The 25,367-nt window shown below is 38.0% G+C and overlaps 2 protein-coding genes across 2 annotated transcripts; one reads left to right on the top strand and one right to left on the bottom strand.

The window, feature by feature from the left end:
- Positions 1–2,630: 2,630 nt before the first annotated feature.
- On the bottom strand, positions 2,631–5,404 carry LOC139135168 (ragulator complex protein LAMTOR5 homolog). The gene is made up of 4 exons (XM_070702428.1): positions 5,276–5,404; positions 4,351–4,412; positions 3,553–3,670; positions 2,631–3,318 (listed from the first exon to the last, which is right to left on the bottom strand). Exons 1-4 carry the CDS (start codon positions 5,308–5,310, stop codon positions 3,255–3,257), a joined length of 279 nt encoding a protein of 92 aa, XP_070558529.1. The 5' UTR covers positions 5,311–5,404; the 3' UTR covers positions 2,631–3,254.
- A 246-nt stretch (positions 5,405–5,650) lies between these two features.
- LOC139135167 (DNA/RNA-binding protein KIN17-like) lies at positions 5,651–14,493 on the top strand. The gene is made up of 10 exons (XM_070702427.1): positions 5,651–6,060; positions 7,036–7,130; positions 7,517–7,683; positions 8,522–8,706; positions 9,245–9,405; positions 9,874–9,982; positions 10,739–10,861; positions 11,529–11,628; positions 12,762–12,862; positions 13,262–14,493. Exons 1-10 carry the CDS (start codon positions 5,947–5,949, stop codon positions 13,334–13,336), a joined length of 1,230 nt encoding a protein of 409 aa, XP_070558528.1. The 5' UTR covers positions 5,651–5,946; the 3' UTR covers positions 13,337–14,493.
- Positions 14,494–25,367: the final 10,874 nt, after the last annotated feature.

Here is a 25,367-nt window from a genome sequence, read left to right as displayed (position 1 = left end):
CATATGCTTGAGGTTGCCGGTAGCCCTGCCCGGTGCTTTTTGACGCTCATTAATGCAGACTCGCCCACATAAATATAGAATATTTATGATGCATTTTAAATAACCAGGTACTTAGCGGCGCTGATGGTCTTGGCTTGGCGAAGAGCTGCTCCCCTTGGGAAATTAGTACAGTAAGCATAGCGAGGACAGGAAGTAGGAATGGCTAGAGGTCACGGAACTAAAGGTCACATTTACATATGCTCACACTCCCTATTGAGGGCGCACTATACATGCCAATACAAGCTACACAAAAGACAGCTACACAAGTGTTGTGCTCTTCAGGCTCAGCTAGTTTATTTGTAACATTGAAAAAGAAAGAAAAACGCTGTAATATTGACTTATATAGCCACTTATGAGCCCCTGTGCTTGGAGCATGGAGGTAGCAGGATACTCCATGCATGGAGGTACTAGACCTGGTACCTCCATGCAGTAGGTAAGATGCCATATAATAGGCGACTTTGACGTGCCAGTGCAGGGAATCCACAGGGTATTGCAGTCAATATTTCGTCAAGGAGTTATGATCAATAAATGTCATGGACTGAACTTATATCATACAAGCCTGACCTACATCGCGTGAATACCTATTATCTATCTGTTTAATGCCCTCCCTAATCCCCTTCGTAACAGCTCGTAAAAGAAGGGGGCTTATCGCCCTGACCAAATAACTCGTTAGCACTTCATAAGGTAAAAAACATCTTATGAGCTGTTAAACGGGTTATTCAGTCAGGGCGATAAACTTCCACCCGGCCCCACCCCGCCTTGGTGATCGGTAAAACAGAGAGGGCGATATGGACTGTATTCTGTAACAGGCAGCTTCAGTTAAAACACAAAACAATACTGAGAAAATTGCCAAATATTAGAGATAGTGGAATTTTAACAATAACATTTTTCACTATTTTTGATCTGTTTCTACCTAATTCAATTTATTCATGTTTTAATTTATTCATTCATCGTAAATCAATCACCACCAGAACGTGGGTAACATTTGCTCCCTTCGCTTCCAACAAAGACTTACTTCCTACCCCATGCAAAAGTCTTTGGATCTGTTCATTTCGGGGAAGTAAAGATAAAGTATTAAGAAATTTATACTTCAGTGAAAAGCAAAACTTTTAGGGGTAGGTGAATTAGAAATTTAGATCTTTAACCAAACTCGACATTACGAAAGAAGAAAATCACGTGCTTCCTTCAGAAGAGGGAATTCATTTCTGTTGTTATGGAAAAGTGTAGTATCGGCATTTGATCGCGGAAAACCCACGTTTATGAACGATTCGCATTGTTGGACCATAGGTTTTGCTTTACATCGAAATATACGAACAACGGGCACCCAGCTCATCTATTTTGCGTTGCGTGCATTCATTGTTTGCTGAGTCACTACAGTCAAAGTTTCAGGGGCCTATACAGAAAAACAAAACAAAACAAAACAAAACAAAACAAAACACGATAATAACACTGCTCTACGAATACATCGCCGGTTGATTAGAGTAATGATATCTATAACATGTTTTTTATTCATTTATTATTTATTTTTTATAGTTTCATCGAACTATAACGATGAATACTCAGCAAAACTGTATGAGTGACAACCAAAATAGATGGGCGAGATCGGGAGTTGCTTACTACTCTATATAATGGGGTGAACCTTGCCGTCGATGGCGACATGATTCCTGTGAATCGTAGCATACCACAGTGCACTCCGTTATTGTACCACTCTATCGCATTGTGATCATCATTGATCCATAGACAATCGGGGTGAAAAAGCATATCTAGCAATTGCAGCCTCACTGCTGCTCATGGCCGAAGTCACATGTATTCATTGTTCAATTCTTTCGTCGCTCGCACCCTCCGGGAATTGTTTGTGTACATAAGCTTATCTCCTAAACAGAAAGTAAAAGCACGATAGAGAGAGAGACCTCAGGGTACGAACTTCCACGGGGAAAAACAAAAGAACTGTCGTACCTCAGACTTGTCTCTACAGTGACAAATATCGTGTGTTTTTTCAAGTTCGCGCACAATCCCGATGTGTAATAGTTCTCGGCACTAGTTCCGACCAGTTGATCAAACTTCGGTGAAATTCATCGCAACTGCAGCAGAACACTACTGGGAAACAAATCGAATTCCGTTTATATGAAAGTTGCATGAACGGTGCCCCCTCCCCAACGGTCAATGGCAACATTATTTTTCTCGCTTTCTGAAATTACAATAAACACTCTATTCCTTCTATTGAGTTATAATAAACATACGGTAATACGGCTGATGGGCATGCAAATTACGGGCGGCTACATTGATCAGGCAATCCTAATAATTTTTTCCTTATAGTTGTTTAGCAAACAAGAGATTTTCTCGATTTTGGAGCTATTTTGTCTTTTCGCATTACACTCCTTCATCATGAAGCTTTTTATTTCTTTCACTCACCACACTGACAGTCTGCCGCAAAAGGGATGGCCACTTGTCAACATGCTACAAGACTAAATGTCATTCTGTACGGGTCACCTTGATCTGTTCTACAACTCAAGAGTAGCTTAACTGTAACTGGTCCATGTTGAGAGCAATGAGCAGTACAATCACGGTGATTTGATGAGCATAGATTGATGTGCATTGAATGTGACCGGCCTGAAGCCTTATTTATTCACATTACTTATTCAAGTTACAATTATAGTTGAGAGGCATTACAAACATTGTCACTCATACTGCACCATGTACAACCAAGAGTTCAACATTTAATCACTGTTTTTTTGTAACAATTTTCAAATCAACGGGAAACTTAAAAAAAAATAGCATTCCAGGCTCTTCAGTGAAAATGATAGAGCAAAAAAATCCCTCATTGTAACTTCAGAGCAATGTTTATGAACAGCAGACAGACTTTAAATTTGTTGCTAAAACTGTCCCTTTCAAATCAACCGTTTTCTCCCCTGACATATGATAGGGGGAATCTTTTGTAAAATTTTTCTCATCCATGGCCATAACTGATAACTGCATTCTTGCCACAAGCCAATAGTCCTCACAATAAAGTAAATACACTTTACATAATTTTTCCAGTATTTTTCTGTACTGACAGTGGACATACAGAAGTTTCAGCTTATAAATATGTCCAAATCTACCACCTTTAACATACAGTTCTTACAAATTTTGCATGTATAAGTAATAAGAAACTAAGAAGTCCAGGAATTTTATTCAATAGAAAAATCTGATAATGTGAAGAGCAAGCTGCCACTTTTTCAATATGATGCCACTTTGTATATTGCCATGGTAACTGTGTCATGTGACTTGATAAGAACATTGCTGTGGAGAAAAAACAAACAAAATAACATGAACAGAGACACAAGTTTCTGAAAAGTACTGTTTTTAAAGAGTATGAAATTTTCAAATTGTTAGTCAAATGTGTAAGATATTTGTTGACTACCGGTACACAGTTTCTGGATACAGTGTTGAGAAAACTGCAACTACGTTGAAATGATAACTCAAAAGTCATAACAATGTCTGCATGGTGTCAGTTATGCCATAGTCAGTACTTACCACGTATCTGATTCAATACAGACTACCGGTGATGTTTGTCCATCAGTTGATATTTGTTTTGCAGCCTCTGATAATCCTGATATTGCCCCTGCTGATTTCACTTGTGCATTGCCTTTTGCTGAAAAATAAAAATACAATATCTACAGGTATTATTTCCTGAGATGAAGAAATCTTTTATTTCTCTATGCCCTGTTCTAGGAGTTCATGAAACCTGACTAGTCTTGACTAGTCACTGAAATATTCAAACAGCCAATCCACTCTGAACAAAGTCTCCTATCACTCACTCTATGCGGTGTCTTGATATGCATATATTTAGATAACATTTTGCTTGAATCACTGTACAGAAGCAGAATATTAATAGGCTCAAATAGCCTCACTTTCCTTAAAGGGACATAAGTTGTAACTTGCGGCAAGTTTTTCAGTATTCTGCTTCTGTATATCAACTACTGTGTCTGACCCTAATCCGTTTGTCATGCTGAAATTTCAAGTATTCTTTTTGTCAACACAGCTTATATGTGTGTAGTGATCATTGTTTATTGTTTACAAATGAATTCTAGTCTGGACTTAAATACAATTTTCAACAATAACAATGGAGATTATACTCATATAGCTGGTGTTGATATGCTAAATACTTGGCATTAAATTACAGTTTAGGGATTCAATGCAGAAAGTGTAGGGAAACCACAAAACAAAAGTTCTGAAAAAATAGCCAAAAGATACAGCTTATGGAGCTTTAATTTCATGCCCTAGACGTATTGTCCAGGTCTAGTTTTATTTACCTATTGAAAGTTATCTTACCTCCTAGACATAGCCCTTGTTGGTCAGCAGCTAGCACACCAACTACACCATGTACATTCATCCTGTAGAGTAACAGCAAAGTATGAAATGGGAATAATTAATTCAACTTCGTCTGATATCATAAAACGCATCAGCGCCCCTTTGCAGGCCTCTGTACAAAACCACCATAGAGTATTAATATTTGTGCACTGTTGATTATAAATTATTATACTTATGTTTTATATACTGCTTATCTTTACGGTTCCTACATTCAGACCCTATATAGTCCCCTGTAAACTCTGTGGAGGGACCTGGCTAAAGCACACTGTGTGGAGGGCCTGAGGCTAAATTAAAGGATTTTAAGGTAGTAGTAATACTTTGCTTTCCGAGGCAAAATTTTACGTACGTTATATCATGGAGCTCCTTGTTTTTAGCTCCATGGTTATATCATATGAGGATATTTCATCCAAGGAAACACAGATCTACAGTCCCTCTCCTCTGACCACGTACTGTTTCGTTTTCTGGAACTACTCTAATTCTATGAAATATTAATCTAGCTCCCTTACTTCATTTTGTCGAGGTGAAAGGCAAGTTGTAACAGTTGTCCAGATATAAGTTTGCTATGTCAGTACACGGTCCCTCCACAAAACTGTGGTCAGTACATACATGGATGTAAAAATAGAGTGCGATGGAGTGTTCCCCAACGTAAGACCCTGCCATCTCTGCTCCAGTGCCTGACACTAATGCTCTTCGTGAATGCTAGTAAAATGTAGTGTTTAAATGGAAGCTTTTGCTTTCGACTTTTACCATTCATGTGATTTATCAATAATGTCTAGTCACTTTCACGTGACGATCAATGGTCATGGTCAAACAGCCAGTCAAAAGAAAAATGCTTTCGGATGTTTTCTGGACGACAAAAAACCAGTGTTATCTGACTGATACTTACGTGTCATCTAAGTGTTTTTCTAAAGAACTTTCCATATTCAGCTCCGGGCAGTAATGCAACCAAATGATATCAATTATGTACCCCTCTTTCCAACACAACGTCAAGCAACCAAACGAGTCAACCAAGTACTGTACTTCCGTTTCCTTCAGACCCCCTAGCTTACAATAAAGGCTTAGTGTTTGAAAAGACATTTCCTACTATTTTTCCCCAATCTAACAAAGAACAATTATATGATTTTATTTTGAATTTAAACACCAGGGTAAAATAAGGTGACGTAAGATACGCGTATAATATGGGTTTTAATTTTTGACCCTTTCGCACACTCACTGAGTTAAAGGGTCATTTTACATACTTGGAATTGTGGGTAACTGGGATGTCCCTCTGACGTCATTCAGCAGGCCGAGAGCTGGTGGCATTATGAACATTCGTTGTGGCAGATCCAAATTATATTAGCCTATTTCGACCGGTTTGACTACACTTCAGGCGGAACTGCGCAGCCACATTTTTTAAAGATTTTTTGCCATCACGTTTAGACTGATTTTCTGTCGCAGAAACCAGTGAAAGTCATTCGTGCACAAAAAATTCGTGGGCAGCTGCAGCCGCTGTCAGTGTCTCACTCACAGCACTGTGCACAGAAATCGTCTTCGGTGACATAACGTGAACAGCACACCATGGGGAAACACGACTTTCTCACCCCGAAGGCAATCGCAAACAGAATAAAAGCGAAGGGACTTCAAAAACTACGATGGTATTGCCAGATGTGCCAAAAACAGTGTCGAGATGAGGTGAGTAAGTTCCTTGTTTTGTGGAGGGACCGTGGTGAACGGTTTAAGAACGTAGAGATTTCACCGTCTTCTACTTCCTGTTTGCCTAATTTCCCGAGGAGGTAGCAGCTACCTCCATGATTAACGTCCAGTCCAGGTGCGAGGTCTGGTTTCATTCAGCTCTAGCACTCCAGCAGACTTCGGCACTCCTATTTTCACAACAAATTTAATCATGAACGTAGCTAATACTGGTACAACAACAAATGTTCAAATATTTTGATCATTCAAGGATTCATATCTCATTGAATGTCTATTGTAACAATATTGTATGTGTATACAAAAATAAATTTGTAACCGAAGGAGATCTAACATCGCATCTTTACCTATTTACTGCTGTCTGCACCCATTTATTTTTTCTGAACTCCTGTATTTTCTTAAAATACACAGTGGTCTTTATTTTTAGGTATCACTGGATATGTACAATTGTTCTTTCATTTTCAAACTGAATTTTGTCTACAGTGTAATTTCATTAGCTACTGCTCGATTTTCAATAAGATTGTAAGATGTGGTCGGTTGCTCAAGAAAGTGCCTTCATACATGTTTTTTTCTCAACTGCTCTAAAAATTGCACATTTGAAAAATCATCAATGATACCAACATTCTTATGACATATTTTTATAAGTACTCCCTAGTTCATATTTTTGTACTAAAACATCATAATCAGAGTGTCACATTCATCAAACACAACAGCACATTGCTTTCTGTTGTTCCCGTCATCAGCTGTTGTAAATTTATTATGAATACATACTGCTTAATTATGGAAAGTTCTATAAGAATTTGCTTTGTGATAATAAAGAAATTTACAAAAATCCAAATGGTGATCTGTGGTGAGGTCTTCAGTTCATTTTGGACTTAGAAAGTCCTCTTCAAAAAGGTGTAAGCTAACAAATGATTATGAGAAATTATATAATAAAAATTTTCTCTTTTCCTTCCTCAGAATGGATTCAAATGCCATACTATGTCAGAGTCTCATCAGAGACAGTTGTTGCTGTTCGCTGAAAATCCTGACAAATATTTAGATGCGTATTCAGAGTAAGTATACATGTACATATATTATCCTGAGATCACCTCATCCAGTGATAGTTTGATTCGGCATTGGCACTTTTCAGATGAAGACAAAACACAGAGTGTTTGAAACGATAGACTCACAGTTCACAATGGTTTCATTTTGTACATGTATCAGAAAGGTGGAGTAGCGATAATTAAGAGAAAAAGTCACATACCCCGTAACCAGGCTCATTTCCTTTCATATGCCATTGCTAATTTTTTGTGTCAAAGTGATTTTGCATCAGCTTTAAAGTTGCCAGGAATTAGGTGATCTGTAGCAGTGTTTACTTTGTTTGTACATTCGTGCCACCATAAACAAAAAGCGTGCATACTGAAAATGTCAACGTTTTTTTCTCTTTTTTTTTTATCAGAGAATTCCTGGATGATTTCATGGAGTTACTGAGGAGAAGGTTCGGAACCAGGAGAGTCCACTGTAATGTTGTTTACAATGAGTACATTCAACACAAAGAACACATTCACATGAACTCAACGCAATGGGAAACACTGACAGACTTTGTGAAGTGGCTTGGAAGGGAAGGTACACCATGGATTCTTCCTCTTTTGTGTAAAGTAAAAATGCCTAGTGAACTTCAGTTGACCAACAGAATTGATCAGTCATCTTCTGCTGGCTGACGAAGTTATCCATGAACTTCCGTTGACCAGCAAAATTGAACAAACTGATACAACCCGTAGGAATTATTCACCTTCACAAATTAATAGTATTTTTGAGTACTTTGGCAGTGCTGGATGATGGATAACAGTGATGTTGAATCTTATAAAAAAGTACTTTGCCATTTATAGGATTCTTCACCGAGAAGTCCTGATGTGTTGAGTTGGCTCTGTGCAGGCTTTGGCCATAGACATCTTCCCCCTCTGCTGTCTATACTTTGATATCCCTTCAAGCCATCAGCAGAACCCTGTAAAACGTTGTTACTGCCATGGTTTGAAAGTTAATGAAATATAATTAATTTCACTTGCCTTTGCAAATTTTCAGTCTAGGCAGGCTCACAGGCTATCTTTCAATTTGAATCCATCAAAAACAAGCTTATAGACATATGGGGTTATTTTGCTGAAACTACAATTTACTCACAGGCTCACAAGTTGAGAGGTGTTGGTCTGAAGTCCATTTCATGAGCTGTAACTTTCTTTATGCTGCATGATACCATATAAAAATCTATTCCTGCAGCTGGTAATGTAAAGAGGCAAGTTGTTCTGATGATGCTGAAGTCTCTCTCTCGTAGCTTTAACCCTATTCACCCCAGTTTCCTGCAAACATGACCACGATCACCTTTTATACCAATGGTATTGGACCAAACAATGAAGGTGAAAGGGGTGGAGATTATTAAACATTTTCCTTACCAATCGACTTTCTCCAGGAAAAGTCAAAGTTGATCACACGGAGAAGGGATGGTTCATAACGTACATCGACAAAGATCCGGAAACAATAAGGAAACAGGAGGCCTTGGCAAAGAAAGAGAAGATGGAAATGGACGATGAAGAGAGAATCATGAAATTTATTGAAAAACAAATTGACAAAGTGAAAGAGGCAGAGGGAGAAAAAGTAAGAGAAATGTCATTCATCGTGTTATTTGCTTTTCTGACTTCATATTCAGAACATTGCATCATTATAAAAATACCGGTACTAGTTTATCAAAATAGTTCTGTGCCAAAGTGAAAAACATAATGGTATGACCATGACTTTGAACACAGAATCTTGAGTGTGTTCTACCCTGTCAACATGCAAAAATATGTTTTAAATCATACTGTAAAAGGAATGCATGCACAGGAAACCAATGTATAACCTTCAATGAACAGCATGTACTATTCACACAAATAACTATTTATGGAGCACAGAACAAGAGCAGAAAGTACTGTATGTACATTGATACATTGTGTCAAGAATCTCTGCTGAGACCTGTGGAGACTATGGATAAATTGGATATACATAATATGTACATGCACATTTCTTTCTTTCAGGAGTAAGATTCGCTGACAAAATTGTGTTCCTCCTGAAGGAATGAATGTACATTTGATGTAGTTAACACTTTTTGTAATTTGATGTTTTCTGCCCATCCCTCAACCCTGCCTCTGTTTTTTAGGAAGAAGCCGTCTACACGGAACTTCAGCGAGACAATGATGAAGACAAAGTGTCTTTTTCACTGAGTATTGGCAGCAAAGGAGAGGCATCCAAATCGTCCAGAGAAGGGGACAGCAGTTCGCGACCATCAACGAGCAGTACTTCAAAGGCATCCAAACCAAAGTGAGTACAGTCCGTCCACAGGCTGATATCTGGCGCCCTTCCATTCATGAAAACAATTCACAGAGGAACCTCCAGATGAAGGACCAATAAAACTGAAAGATATCACTCACGGCAATCCAAGAACTGAAGTCCATTGTAAACTACCCACACATGTAATGTGACAAGTGGATCAAATCTGATCTTTCTTGGGGTGAATTAAGTATAATTCACTTTTCTTTCAATAAGTGTGTACTCTGTGTACCATACTATGATCAATTTTATGCACGGGTGTTCCTTTCTCAAAGATAATATATGGTGTTACTGAACAGTTTCCAAGGTGAACAGATGTGTGTGTGTGTGGAGTTGCTGCCTGTGTATTTGTTTGTACATACAATATACATTGTATACATTAAATAATTCACATTCAATGGGTAAACTTGTACAGTCACATTCCTGTCTGATTGTTTTTGTGTTTAATGTTTTTGACAGGATTTTACCGACAGTCAATCCCTTGAAACCAACCGTCACCAAGAAGAAGGAAGGCACATCCTCATCAAAAGACAGGAAGAGGAAATCAGCACTAGATGAAATCATGGAGGTATAGGTTTTAGCATATCTCCCTCCCCCTCCCCCGACCTTTGCATTGCAAATACAGTGTACTAAGATTGCTACAAAAATAACAGCATAGAATGCAGACATGAATGAGTGCTGCTGACTCAAAGCTATCAAAAGTGAACCTTGTGATCTCTTCATCAAACGTTTTATTCTCACACTCCTCAGTACACCCATTCAAAATGCAAGTAAATTTATGATGATTTAATAAGGTTCTGTTTGTAATTAACTCTCAGAGTTGGAGGAGGAGGGGAGTGCGTTACATTGCTCCTCTAACTGAAACACCTGAGTTACCGTATCGTGTAACAGTTGATCTTAAGGTAGTATGTGCCTCGAAAGTGAAATACCTAAACTTTTGCTCAAGCTTCCTCAACCATTCTCTTACCAAATCACAATAAAAATCAGGGGTCATTGTGCAAAGTTTGCTACTAGTAGTACTAGAGAGACAGATTACCCAACGTTTACAGATTTTTGAAATTCAAAATGGCCATCACTTATTGGTTTAGTGTATCTTCAAAAAAGAGAGCAAGAAAGCAAAATTTCAAAGAACAAAATTTCAAAGAACTGATTACTGGCTGTGGAGTTCAAATATCTGTTTCCTTCAAATAATTGCTGTACACATGTATAACAAGCTCATCTTTTCTATCTACATTTCCATGCCTTACCCACATTGTGAGGTTCATGCTTCTGATACTGGCATGGATGCTATTTCTATACTCCATGATGTACGACTCTGTTACAGGAGGAAGAGAGCAAGAAAGCAAAATTCCAAAGAACTGATTACTGGCTGGCTGAAGGCATCGTGGTCAAGGTGACCACTGCAAGGCTGGGTGACAGATACCACAAGAAAAAGGCTGTCATCAAGGTAAGTGACTACTTTTTAAATCTCTGGTAATGTCTTCTGGGGTTTTTCCATCCATTTTTTTCCAAGTATTGCCCAGCCTTCGTGTCAAATTTCAGAGACAATAAGTCTACTAGAATTAAATTATGTCATTTCCATATTCAGTTGTCTTACAAATAAGTTTGTTGGGATATTGATGTGAATAACATAACACTAGGATGACATATTCATTGAAATCCTCCAATGGGGAACCCTACGTATTATTAAAATGAACTGAATTTGACCAATATCCCGTGGGTGAATTAGTCAGCGCTTGATGTTATGACCATTGGCAAAGTGCAGTGCATTCTCACAAAGTCAAACTTAGAACTTAGTGAAAGTCACACAGTGGACTGCTGGTTGTGCTTGCTGAAGTTTCATCAACAGTGCAATGTAATATCTGTCTTTGCAGTAGTACTGAGGAGATCTTACAAAAGAAATGGAATTTTTGAACTGTAAAATAGTGAATTAACAGGTGTTTTGCCATATCAACCCTGCTAAATAGACACCATTTGTAAAGGGAAACTGGTGTAGTCTTTACTACCAACACTATTCAGTTTGTATATGCTGTACCGGTAGTATGTCATGCCAGAGTGTCAACTCACCTACTGCTGAACACATCAGGAACTGACTGTCGTATCTTATTAAACAGGAGGTGCATGACAAGTACACTGCCATTGTTAAAATGTTAGACTCCGGTGACAAGTTGAAACTGGACCAAGCACATGTAGAAACAGTAATACCCGCCCAAGGTGAGTTTCACTTCAAGTCCATGTACCCTGACTACCTACCGATTTGCCGTGTTTGACTCTTATTTCTATAGACTGATTTCCAATTTTGCGTCCACTGGCATGTGATGGATGGCAGTTCAGTTATTGTAAATCAAATTGATGTGCCGATTAGGAAGTACGTGCCTCAAAATTAAAAGGCATAAACTTTTGCTCAAACTTTCCGTGACGAAACTTGCAACTGTCCTTTAACAAATCAGAAATAAAATCAGGGTCACCTTGCAAATTTTGGTACTACAGACACAGATTCTCTAACATTCACCATTATTTCAAATCCAAAATGGCTGCCATACCCTTATTAACTATATGGGGTATATTAAATTTTCATTTCCACAAAGCTAAGCTGTTGAAAACTTAACATACTTCAAGAGCTTCAAATTGAGCCCCCACAAGCAGTAGACCAGAAAAGAATTGTAAAAATTGAGAATTCAAATATCTGTTCCTGTTTTGCATTCCGTGTTTGTTACATTTGATACAATGTGTCCAACATTATAAATAGTTGCCTGAATACATGGGTTTATGTGCCCGAGAGCAGGTGACAATTTGCCTGACACCAGGAGGGCAAATTGTCTCCTGCTGTGAGGGCACATAAACCCATGTATTCAGGCAATAATATTTTTATTACATGCCTCTTCACAGTTAATGCTATATGACATTTAGTTACATGCAGGGCATTTTCAAACAATTTTACCATTATCGACCAGCATCAAACAGATTTTAACGAAAGTCAAAATAGCAGTGCGCGCATGGATATTTTACATCTAGCGTTAAGCGTCTATTTTGACGTCGAAAACGTCGAAGGGCTTCACTGGACCGGGTAACCATGGAAACCGGTCAGTACATCGTTCACTGGCCCGCTAACTTCCCGGATGTTCCTATTCAAATCAATGCACTGATTTGCACTCACATCGAGGCATGTAATAAACCTTATAAATAGTTGGTTAGTAGCAAATGGAGCAATTCTACAACTTCTGAAGGGCTACCTTTGAGTTCTTCCCTACACAATTTCAGAAAACTGCATCATATTCAATCTTTGCTGTCAATCGCGGAACTACACTTTGCTGTTTGTACAATATGGCATAACCTCTGTCTTTCAGGCAAGCTTGTCCTAGTGTTGAATGGTGCTTACAGGAACAGCAAAGCAAGGCTACTGTCTCTGGACGAGAAGAGATTTTGTGTGTCAATTAAACTAGAAACAGTAAGTAGATCATTCGTAACAAGAGCACTAACACAGCATCTTGTGTGTATCATTTAATGGTTAAACAGGCACTGAGGTCAACATGTTAATTATATCGAAGGGTATGAAAGAGAAAATGTATATCGGCTGTGTTTGGTACATAACAGTTTCGTGCTTTAATGCCAGCAATGAGGATAAGAATAGACTTATCAGTAAGTGAGAGACTTGAATGAGAAAAAAATCAAGTCAATGATATTTTGAATCATGGAGGATCACAGTTTAAATGCTTATAAGTTGCATCGTGTTATGATGTTAAAAATCTAGACTCGTGCATTCTAAATGCTATGTATTGTCATTTTTACATGTAATGATCAATGCTCTCTCTCTCTCTCTCTCTCTCTCTCTCTCTCTCTAACACAGGGACCACAGAAAGGAAGGCTTGTGGATGGTGTACAATATGAAGATATTAGTAAACTAGCTGACCAGACACTATGAAGGATTGCAAAAACAATATGGACCACTCTTGTTTGTTAGTACAGGAATGCGTATCAAGCTCAACGAATGTCAGCAATCAGTCACTCAAAGTTCTCTCACATTTCATAGCTGACCTGTACAGTTACTCAAAAACTCTTACATTGAACTTGTTTTTGAATGTGCAGCTGAAAAGCATTTCCGATGTCCCTCTCAGTCTAATGGCGGCTTCTCTGTCATTGTTACATGTATCATACAAGACCAAAACATCAACAGTGTTACTTTTTTGTTCTGGTTTTCATTACGTTTCAGCCTTTAAGTTGTACTGATCCCAAATGTGGTGTTTAGGAAAAGAAGATATTTCTTGCCAACAGTTGTACAATCATGCAGAAAAAAAGATTCTGAGGGATTCCATCTACTTCATTTCACAAAAAGAAAACTTCTTTGCATTTGAATATGAACGATGAAACTGTGCCAAATATCCAACTGCTGGATGTTTTTAAAGGTGTAACATTATGGCTTGGTGGGTTTGATTAACTTAGCAGTTGTTTTTTTATTTCAATGTAAAATAAGGTTCTGCTTTTTGACTTTTCAAAGTTGGTATCTAGTACAGAGCATTCAGAGAAAATTTTTTTAAAAAAATGTAATGACAGTGTTTACTGGGAAAGTGCATGACATATAATGTCTCCATGTAGAACAGAAGACAAAATGAATGTCATAATATTCTGTGATGCGCAAAGTGACATGATCATGATTTTTTTTCATATTGAAAATTATCAAAAAATGACTCCAGAGAGATCTCGACTTTGTTGAATTGTTATCAGTGATCCCCATCAATGTAGTGGTATGGCACCTCCTTTGTTTTCAGTGCAGTAGGGATGTACTTATTTCATATAGCAAAACAAAACAAAAAGCTTCAAGGATTTCAAGACACTTATTTATTTACCAGACTATTTCAAATTGTCACCAACATTTCGCCATTGTGTAGCGCTTGCAAGTTTGTCCTTTTTTGCCCCAAAATGACATCATCTATGTTTGATCTATCCTTATTGTTCAGTTGCCAAGATGCTAATTTGAACATATTCTGCATCATTTGTACAGCTTGGCTAGTGTGCGTTATATCTGTATTTAAATGGATGCCATGTCTCAATACAATAAAATGCATGGACAGTGTATTTTAATCAGTCTGACAAGTGCCATTTCTTTGTAGCTCAGCGTAAAGTAACTGTGTCAGGACATCACATTTTCAGTTTGCCAGTAGTTAAAACCCAGATTATGAATAGACCATGGTACAATCAAAACCATGTGCACAAGCACACATAGCAGTATGTGTATTTCCATATGCATTTGTACAATATGGATTGTTTGTACCAACATAACGTGATCTCTCGGGGCATATTGAGTCTACAGAATGCATCCTTTTCATCACGGAGTAGAACCATTGTAAAGTGTTTGTGCAGCCATAAAGTTCTGGTGGACGACCATAAACCTTCCAGAAAAGTTGATTTTTAAATAATGTATTGCCCGAATTCATTGTGGTTGCAGAGTTATAGTGCCAGCAACTGCAACCGTAACAACACCAAATTCCTCAGTTCAGAATGGACCATAGAGGGCAGTATTTGGACAAATTCCAGTGGACAGAAAACCTAGTATTCCATTGTGTTTCAGTGCTCAGCTGAGACCCCAAAATTAAACCAACGATTTAAAGGAATCTCACAAACATGGGTAGATTATAATTCATAATATTTAAATTGCATACCAGTACTCAAAGGCTATGCTTTTAGTTTCCCATAGACAATAAGAGTTACTCTTCTGTCTATGGTTTTACAAAGCAATATTTGTGTAAATTCTACACAATCCATTGGCTTCTTTGTCTGGAAACAACAATGAGAGTCATTCATGGAAACAATGTATCATGATGTTCATAACATGTGTGACTTGAATGTACAATCACTGTACCTGAATGGGGCATGGATTTACTGAAACAAAAAAACCTGATTCTTCACAAATATTAAACTAATTTGGTGGAGCTGATGATTGGTGGAAAGGAGACAATAGCAAGCAGAATACAGATCTGCTGAAATGAAGAGACGGGAAGACACTCATGTCCAGGCTAAATCACAAGTGGATGGTCATATATTTAACAAGTCTACAAATGATGTGCATAGATCACAGCTATCTTATGTAACCTAATGAATGTTTAACGTGATCACTATTGGCAATTGAAAGACAGCATTGGTAGACTTGGTAGATGAAATATCAACATGTAACATACAATAAATGTGGTCATCACTGTCCAACCATAAAACACTTACTACCACAACTTTTCAAAAGTGCGATTCATCACATATACCAGTATTTGTGTAAAATGCAGAAAACTCTGCGAGTGTAATGATTTAGACACATATATTAAAGGTAATTAGACTGCATGCATACAATGTAAAAGAATAATTAAAACAAATATACTTTTAAAAGTTTATAGAGGTTGTTTTAGGCAAATATTAGCATATAACAGTTATGATAACTGAATGTATCTGGTCCATCTCCATTCAGTGATGTATTTGCCACAGATATAGAGATAATAGGAAATGTTTTGTTAAAAAAATTTCCATTTCTTTCAATCATGTTCAGTATAAATTAAAAAAGACAGTACCAGATGGCAGTCTTAGACATGATAGACCTGACCTGACCTGACACTTTTGAGGCACCTTTGTTATGCAAATTCAACTTGCGCTGTGGTGATGGTGCGAGCTTAAGTATCATCACAGCTTGGAGTGTGGCAATGCCCAAGTGTGAGGGCCACAACCATTACACCAATGCATGTCAATACATGCCTTTTAACTCTTTGAGCTGCTGTGGAAGCATATGTGAGCGGTCTGAAATCACCAAAGTGCGCCTGCAAACTGCGCCGGCGCATTTCAAACTGCGCCCCCATTTTGCGCCGGTATATTGCGCCGCCCAAACTGCGCCCTTACTCTGCGCCATTGCAAAGTTTAAATGTCAAGCACGGTATTAATAGTCTATTTTGGTTTAGTCAGGCGATTTCAAAGAAATATTCATGTTTTTCGTGGGAAATATGGTGAAATGTGTCACTAAAATGCGGAGGATGGGAGTAATTTTTTTCCGACACGTATGTGAAGTATGTAATAACATCACCCGAGAGGGAAGGTAACTCCGAGCCAGTCGAGGGTCATTTGCATCTTAAATCGACCTTTGAATCTGTTTGTAGTTTCTACCCGAACCTTGACGGTAAATACTTTCAAAGTAAAAAAAGAGACTCTCATTTAACGTGCAAACAGCAAATGCGACCGTCCTTACGACTGACTTCCTGACGTAAGGTATAAAGGGTACCGGAAATCGACAAGTGCGAGGCTAAAGTTACGAGAGCGAATGTGAGGGCTTGAAGTGTACGTGCTCACTTTGAAAGTGCGAGCGATACTGGCGATAGTGAGAATGTGAAGTGAACTCGGACTGTACATAGTTAGTGCTTGTCAGCATTTATTTCATCACTTTGGTCGAATGAAAACGTACGATCAAAGTCATTGCTGAAAACAGCGATACGATCTCCATGGAAGTACAGTGCTGTGTATCATGAGCGAACAGCTGAGTGAATTCATCATTGGAGTCCCCGATGGAAAGTATTGCAACACTCTTATTTCCAAACACCAAGAAGTTGATATATTCGTCTAAATAAAAATATGAATGAGACATTCATCTTTACATAATGGAGAATAGAATATTATATCTGACTACGAAGAACTTTATTTACCAGGTTTTAAAAATCAGCGAGAGATTGATCGGGCTGGGACGTACGATTCACAGACTGATTCAAAGTGCTGGTCAAAGTGAAAGGGGACGCCATGAACACTCAATCCCGACGGGTATTTATACCGGTAGTTATGTCAAAAACAGGAGGCACAACCATGATTAGGCTATTCAGAGTCAATTAACCTTGAAACGGACCAAACGATAGCACACAATTACATGCAATCTACGTCTAGCGTTCTGTGACACTATGGTGGGTTTCCGAGTCCCTGTCGCGGTTTGGAAAACGACCTGCTGACAGCTGATGACAAAACACGCTCATACTTTTGATCATAGACCCTGGAGCGATGTTTGATGGATTTCTAGCTTCCTTACCCTATAAACAACTTGAAACTAAAATGAAAGACGAAAAAAGATCCGTGAACGGACGAGAGGTTTCCTGTAGAAACGTCAGATATTTACTGAGGCGGATCATCGATTTTTTTACATCCATGGGCGGATCATGGCAGTGAAATTTACCTCAATGGATGGATCAATCGGAGCACCGAGAATATTGCATTTCCCGTTTGATTTCCAAAACATCATCGTGGAGTTTCTAACAGAAAGGAAAAAAATTGAAACGACAACTGATATCGTGTCATTTAAATACGGGCTTTTAATCGTTCATTCATTTTAGTTACTATCGTCGTGCCGTTTTAGAAGATTTGTGAGGACCTAAACGACATCATGTGTTGGTCCATTGCCATGGAATCCTATGCCAACGAAAGGCGGTGACTTTTTCAAAGTTGAATAAAATTTCCTTTTTGGTTGTGTTAGTCAATTAATCGAAATATTTTTGTTCCCAATTGATCATAACCCCCGATTCTCCCGTCTATGATTCGATATTCACTGACTCATTCTTTCTCTTCTTTGTCGATCGATGAAAGTACAAGTGGGCCGTAGAGGCAAGTGGGCCACTTTCCATTTTACGATAAATTGTCGTTAGAAGCGACCTCCCCCTTTACGGCAAGTTTACGTTCCAGTATACCAGACATCAGACGAATCCAGCCGATGGTGGCAACCGTCAGCAGAGGCGCCGATTTCAGGTAAAAATCCGTATTTTCTTCTTACGGTTGCGTGTTTTACTACTTGTCACGTGTCCACTAGTATGTGTGAAAGTGGCGATAACATGGATTTCGACCGTATTCTATTGATATGATTATTTCGATAAAAAATAACTATGTAAACATGACAGAGACAACGGTGCATTTGTTTATGACACCAAATAATCAACGATCAATGACAGTTGTTGAATTATTACACGATTTTTGACAGAAATCGTATTTGCTTTTTCCAATATGGCCGCCAAATTCAAATATAACGACATAAAGTGAAAACATCTCGTATTTTTCTAAGATTTTAGTGTTCATATTTATCATTGTATTTTGCATGTATAAATAACTCCTCCATGTTAACAGTACAAGTTTTGCTGCATATATTACATTGTATTCGATAACAAGAGTCGATTATTTCCTCTCTTGATTTCCTTCGGCGGCCATTTTTAAATACTTATCGTGGGAAATACTGGTAAAATTTGAAAAAATTATTTATAAAATAAATATTCTCGATTACAATTTAATTCATCTATCAAAACATATATGTAATTGAATAAACATTCCATGGCAGCCCATTGAATCAGTACTGCAAGTTATATTTTACTAATATAGTGACATGTTTTGTTGACTGGCCCACTTACCCCAACTACTCTGGGCAAGTGGGCCACCACATATAGTGAATTCAAAGCTGTGTACTGCCTGAAAAATTAATGTTTACCAGCGGAAGCAGCTGACCTGTAAACACATAGACACATTCACATAGGAAATAAATAGATAAATGACAATGAATTAATAAATAAATGGATAAATGAATTTATAAGTATACAGTTATAATATTGTTTATAATAATATAGATAATATATTTATTTGCATATAAGTAATTGAATAAATTAATTATATATATATTTATTGGTGGATAAATTGATGATGTAATGAATTAATTTTTCAATCAATTAAAATTATATATTTATTGACATATAATAAGTTAATCTATAAATTTATTAGCTTATAAATAAATAATATGTAGGTATTTATTTTTTGTATGCATAGCATATATTTAATACGGCTAGTTTTCAATCGGATTCGAACCCACAACATTTTATATTATGTGTAATATATGTGCGTGCGTGGATAAATAAATATGTCTGACTAAGAATATGTATTTATATTGTGAGGGTAATACAGTCAAGTATATGTTATATTAATATGATTTTTTATATATTTGCTCCACAACAGAACATGGTAAGAAGAAAAGACTTGCTCAAGAAGCAGGGCCTCTGGGCCCTATTTGCCATGCAAAATGCAGTCAGAGCAGTTCGTTACAACTGGTGGAAGTGCCGAAAATGTACAAAATGACACCATGAATCATGCACTGGTGTATTTGGTTCACCTAAATTGGAACAATTCTGCTGTTCGGACCACAGCAGCAGTGACAATGATTAAAGGGACAAAGTCACTCATTTTGACATTATTCCAGTTATTTAAGTTTCTTGTGAAATATTATTGTATTGCTCTGCTTATTGAAATAGGCTGAATTACCCAGTTGTCACAGCTCAACTCACACCCTGTACATGGACATAAGGCATGATTACTTCCATCATTTTAATTTTTGGTAAGTACCACTGCAAAAATTGCTTTGTGGAAGAATTCATGCATTATAACTATGCATATGGTGAGAGTTGAACTGTAGCAACTGGTTATTCAGCATATTTCAGCGACCAGAGCAATACACTTATATTTCAAATGAAACTAAAATACCAGAAATAATGTCAAAATGACTGAGTTTGTCCCTTTAAGGTGGTTGGAAAGGCTATTTTGGACCAAAACTTTTTTGAGAGTAAAATTCAAATTTCAAATGTTAAAGTCAAATTGTTTGGTTACAAATTTTGGGATAACTCCCTTTCTTTACATGTTCTCGGAAGAATATAAAAAATTTAATATTTGCAGCCATGGTGTTATATTAAATTAATGGCTTGTGCAGCTCTGTACAGTTCATATAACAGCGTTCACAATTACGCAACATTTTGCATATTTTAAACTTTGAAAACAACTCTTTCCGCATTTTTTGCCTTGCTTTACTTTGCATTTTCAATATACAATGATTACAGAAATATATTTCACAAAGCACTGCCCACTATATGATCAATAGCACTGCTACTTTGTCAGGTGACTTCATGGAGAATTATATTTCATGAAGGCTCGACCAGATTCATAGTTTGTAAGATCTGTACACAAGACAAGTGATTTATTCTTGCAACAATTTCATGTTAAAAACTGATGCAATACTTCAATTGCATGTGATGGCGTAAATCAGTTGATAATTCAGGCCACTGTCACAGAACTCAAAGGACTACTGAATGACACTACACTTAAACAAAACTGAGTAAGGTCAACTTTACTCAGAATTTTGTCTGCATCCCGATTGCCATTCTGTAATGTATAGCTCTAAGTTATGAGATGCTGTAGCTACAAAAATGTAGCAAGATGGCAAGGCACAAAAATACTAAAGCATGATCAGGCTGATAGTTTAGTGCTTAGTTAGATATCTGTGAGAGCTACCAGTAATTGAATCCAAATTGTTGAGCATTGCTCAGTTCTCGGGTACTATCACAATGTTTTCCAGGTTGTGAGGATACAGTTACTTATTTAAAATAAAAATTACAATGTATTGTTATGTTAATTGTAAAATTGACAAAAAATAAATAAAATATTAATGCATTAAGTGTTATTTATAAAGATAATCATTTACATTCATATATCTTTCAAATAGGTGATAAATTAATATTTATACATAGATTTGTACATCAAGCAGAAATTCCAGCCTTGGGGAAAATTGCATATTATTGGTGGCCCACTTACCCCAAATAGTGGGGCAAGTGGGCCGCTTCAACAAATATTTTTATGGGCATGTCATTTGCATAATAATATTTCTTTAATATCATTTATTATACCATTATATTTCATTGATCTCATTTTATATTATGACCATATTAACATGAGATTTAATGAAGTTGTTACAATTATATAAAGCAAAATACCACTAAGTGGCCCACTTGCCCCATTTTCCCCTAATTTAATCTTCAATACTCTTTGACAGATGTAACATCTTCACCTATATATTGTCATTAGTTTCTAACCAACGTACAAAAAAATTGGCCCGTTTGCCAAAGCACATGGGTCTATGATTGCGTGAACGGCCGTACTCTATGCTTAATTGGAAAGATATTCATGTTGCAGTCTGCCCAAAACAAAACCCGAGGATGTTTAGGCGATAACAAAGGCGATGACTCAGTTGCATAAAACAAAACTAAACTTTTCGGACATCATATTTTTATCTTGGCGTCGATTCGATGTGCAACCATACGCTGATCGCCCATATTCTCCATAAACAGATAAAGCTAGTCATAACACTTCTGCGACAAATCCGTGGTGTTTCTCCCCGTGAACGTCCTTGAACCCGTAGCCGCGACCATTGTTTTTTGATGTGTTTCCGTGCTTGATGATCGGTAGAATTAATGTATCAAAATTTGAAGACACATGTGACTAAATCCTGTGATTGTTAGACAATTGATGGTGTGTAGGGGCGAGACGGAAAGAAACAATCCAAGGACCAAGCTGGGGAGCATCATGCATTGCATGCTTTCTAACAAAGAGCTGCGTGTTTCCATATCTATATACCATACAAAATCCGGCTTTGACCAATGTTCCTGTCCTGTTTCGGAGGATAACTTTCGAGCTGCGTAACCGATGTTGAGGTTCAGATATCCGAATATCTTTCGTGTTCGAAAGGCTTATTGATTTACAGTGAATACAACTTTTGTAATTAGTTTACGTGTACATAACCCAGCACACGGGGAAAAGCCAAATACTTACCAATACCAGGTTGGAAAATTTCAGCGAGTCGCTCTCATCAGAGGTCGAGGAAAATAAATATGTCGGTATCGTTGCTCCGCCATGTTTATTGTTGTTTGTGCGACTAGTTTGAAAGTCATAGACTTTCTATAGGTGAAATTCATATTGCCATTCAATATTTTACACACGAAGTCACCTGTCACCTCCATTCGGAAGCAAAAACGTTTACACAGAATGTTTTTATAGTGAAAACTAGCTCCAGGCCGTGACATGTTTCTAGTCACGAAGAAACTTCGTAAATCAAAATCGACATCAACATTGAGCGGTGATCGTGAACCGTTAAATAAATGTCGGCAAAATAAAACATCAAATGGCTAAACTTTTTTTGGGGGGGGAGAGAGAGAGAGAGAGAGAGAGAGAGAGAGAGAGAGAGAGAGAGAGGGAGGGGGGGTTTCTGCAGTCGCGAACTGATCATGGTCTTTAGGATGGATAAATGCAGGGTCGGTTTACACATTTGCGCTGCACAGATATCGAAAATGTACAGATACTTTCCCGAAATTTGACTTATTTTATAACATGAGTTGAACAAAACCAAAATTATTGACGTTACTCTTCGGATGTTTGACTTGCAAGTTTGCTAAAGTTAGATTACATGTATACTTACAGAAAATGGACGCCGTAGTCTTCTGTTCAAAAAATATATGTTCTTCAACACCACGTTTCTTATGATCGGTGATGTCACATTTTATTATTTTTATAAATATAAATTAATGCACCGATTTCAAACCGTAATTATTTTTTCTTGTCGAATTGAGAGAGTTTTTAGTAGTTCTGTAGACAAAACGATCGGAAACAGCAGAGTATCTTGGCAATGGCACGACATCTACGCTATCGTTTAGCTGCAATAATTGTACAGTTGCAGCCAGAGCCCCGGGTAAGCCGAATTCGGAACGTAATAACGCCAGTTGCAGCGGCGTCGTGGATTGACTGTACCTTTGTCATTTCTGTTGAAGTACACCTATTATTGCTACAAGAATTGGGGGCTTCATGAAACGTTGTTTCTCTGTTACTTGCCGTTATATTCAGTGTCGTATAATCTGTTGTTTGCATGTCAACACATTGGCCTGTGTACAACCTCCTGTGCACACTAATCGTGACCGTAATTTACACAGACATAAACATTCGATCCCGTCCGTGGATGTCAAAGGTGAACGGGATTAACTTGATCCCGGGTATCAAGTCCCTGGCCTTTATGGAGATGCAAAATTCACAAATTTTGACTGCTGCTGAGGCCAAGCCACGATACCGCCAAGTGAGTGTAATCCGTCCCATACAAACATAACATGGTCTCGTACCTCCGAGACTCCGTGAAAACATGTCATATCATTTTTCGAGCTGCATTTTTTAGGGCACGGATATTAATATCTACAGTCTGCACTGCCAAAGCGTCCTGCTACGCAAGTGCGACTACTCGATGTTGTGACACTCGGAAGTGTTTTGGCGCAGAGTAGGCCTAAAGCCGGCCGCACACGAGAGAAATTAGCTGAGCAAAAATCCTCGCGAGGAAAATTGCTCAGCAAACTTCTCCCCGTGTGCGGTCGACTTTTTGCGCGTTGCATCACTCTTTAGCGCGTTGAGTAAAATATCCAACATGTTTGATGTTTTTTTCCTCGCGAGGAAAATTACTCACCGTGTGCGCTCGACTGAGTAATTTTACTCAAGACTTTCTACCTACGCGCATGCGTGGAATCACATGACAGTACAAAATTGCTGCCCCCATGGAAAACGATAGTTATATTAATGATGCAGTTATTGAGGATAAATTAGTTGAAATCTGGCCAAGTTATCCCGCCTTATACGACGTTAGATCACCCGATTGAAATAATGAAAATGATCTTCAGTTCTTAAACCGGTAACTCTCGGTAGGGCCCTACCGAGAAAATCGATAAAATGGGCGGAGCAAAACATAACTAATATGGTTTCTTTGTGAACAAAAAGTAGCAAATTAAAACAGCTGGTTGAACACCTCCAAAAATAGATCGTGCACGCCACATAATGTAAACATTGACTGCACGGTGACTTTACGTATACTATTTTCACCCAATTTTACGGTTTACTTTCCATACGATACATCCACTCATTTCCCCAATAGGTTTGTCTTGAACATAGACGTTTTCGAAGTCTTACTGGAGCAGAGGTTCGGCGCGGCGTCGCTTCGGATTGTACAAACCGTGATGACGTTGCCAGGCGATCGATCGACACTCCTTAGTTCTCATGCTTCATGGTATACGTTTCTCGTCCGAAAACGAAGCGTTTGTCATTGTATTCAGCGCGTTTTTGAATGATTCAACATAATGCATATCATGACAGTGGCAATAGCTATCCGCATCTTTGTATACGGGTAAACGATGCAGAAATCGTAGAAAATGTAGTTTTTCTGCCACGGGATCTATTATCGGGGTTTTCCTTGGCTCAGTCATAGTATAGTGTACATCACTCTTGCAGGGAGTCTTGATTGAAGCACCGTTTTGTCCAAACGCCGTCCTAGAAATGCCGCATTTCAGGAAAGAACGGGAAAAAATCAAAACAGTTCTGAAAGAACAGCAAATTCGCCTACTAGATGTCCAAATTTATCGAGTGTGGTTATTTCAATGGACGACGGACACTTACCACAATGCTCAACGGCCAAGTCGTCTACCAAATTTTGTAGAGCTTTTGTCTTACAAACAATCATTTCCTCATTCGACCATAGTTCAGCGAGGCAGGGCTCTGTCTCCATTATAAAACGTAGTTTTCCACAGTTCTTGGATGGTAGTTGTAGTTTCCTTTTCAAAAATTTCGTTGTCTCATGAACTCGGCGCTGTCGCGGATGGGAGGGTACCGACGACTATTCCCCCGGCTTCGATTACAAGTTTTATGGTGACCGAAATGAAATGTGGTGTCGATTTGTTGTCTTATGATTATTTCAAAAAGCTTCTGAAAAATACTTATTTTAGAAATCAAAGCTTTTAATATTTAATCACCAAAAATAAAATCAGAATAAAGTGATTTCATGAATTCTCGGAGCATTCGTTTCAATGTTCATCCCTCCTTATAAAATGGTGAGTTCTAGTATTTCGCTACTTTGAACGATCCCGCCAAAATCGAGTGCACTGCACTTCTGCACTCTCATGCACGCAGTCGCGATACTAGTTCATTACAAACGCGTGGGTAGTCAGAGTCAGACTGCTAATCACACTATGTCAGCTAGCTTTATGAAGGTAGCGGTCACTGATGAGCACTAGAGGTAGCCTCGGGAACTTTCTTTGCCAGGAATGAATTGGAGCTAGCTGTGATGGGGATCG

Source organism: Ptychodera flava, chromosome 6 (genome assembly GCF_041260155.1).
Source record: "Ptychodera flava strain L36383 chromosome 6, AS_Pfla_20210202, whole genome shotgun sequence".
Classification (NCBI taxonomy): Eukaryota; Metazoa; Hemichordata; class Enteropneusta; family Ptychoderidae; genus Ptychodera; species Ptychodera flava.
Note: the sequence above shows the minus strand (reverse complement) of the source record. Positions and strands in the feature narration are given on the sequence as shown.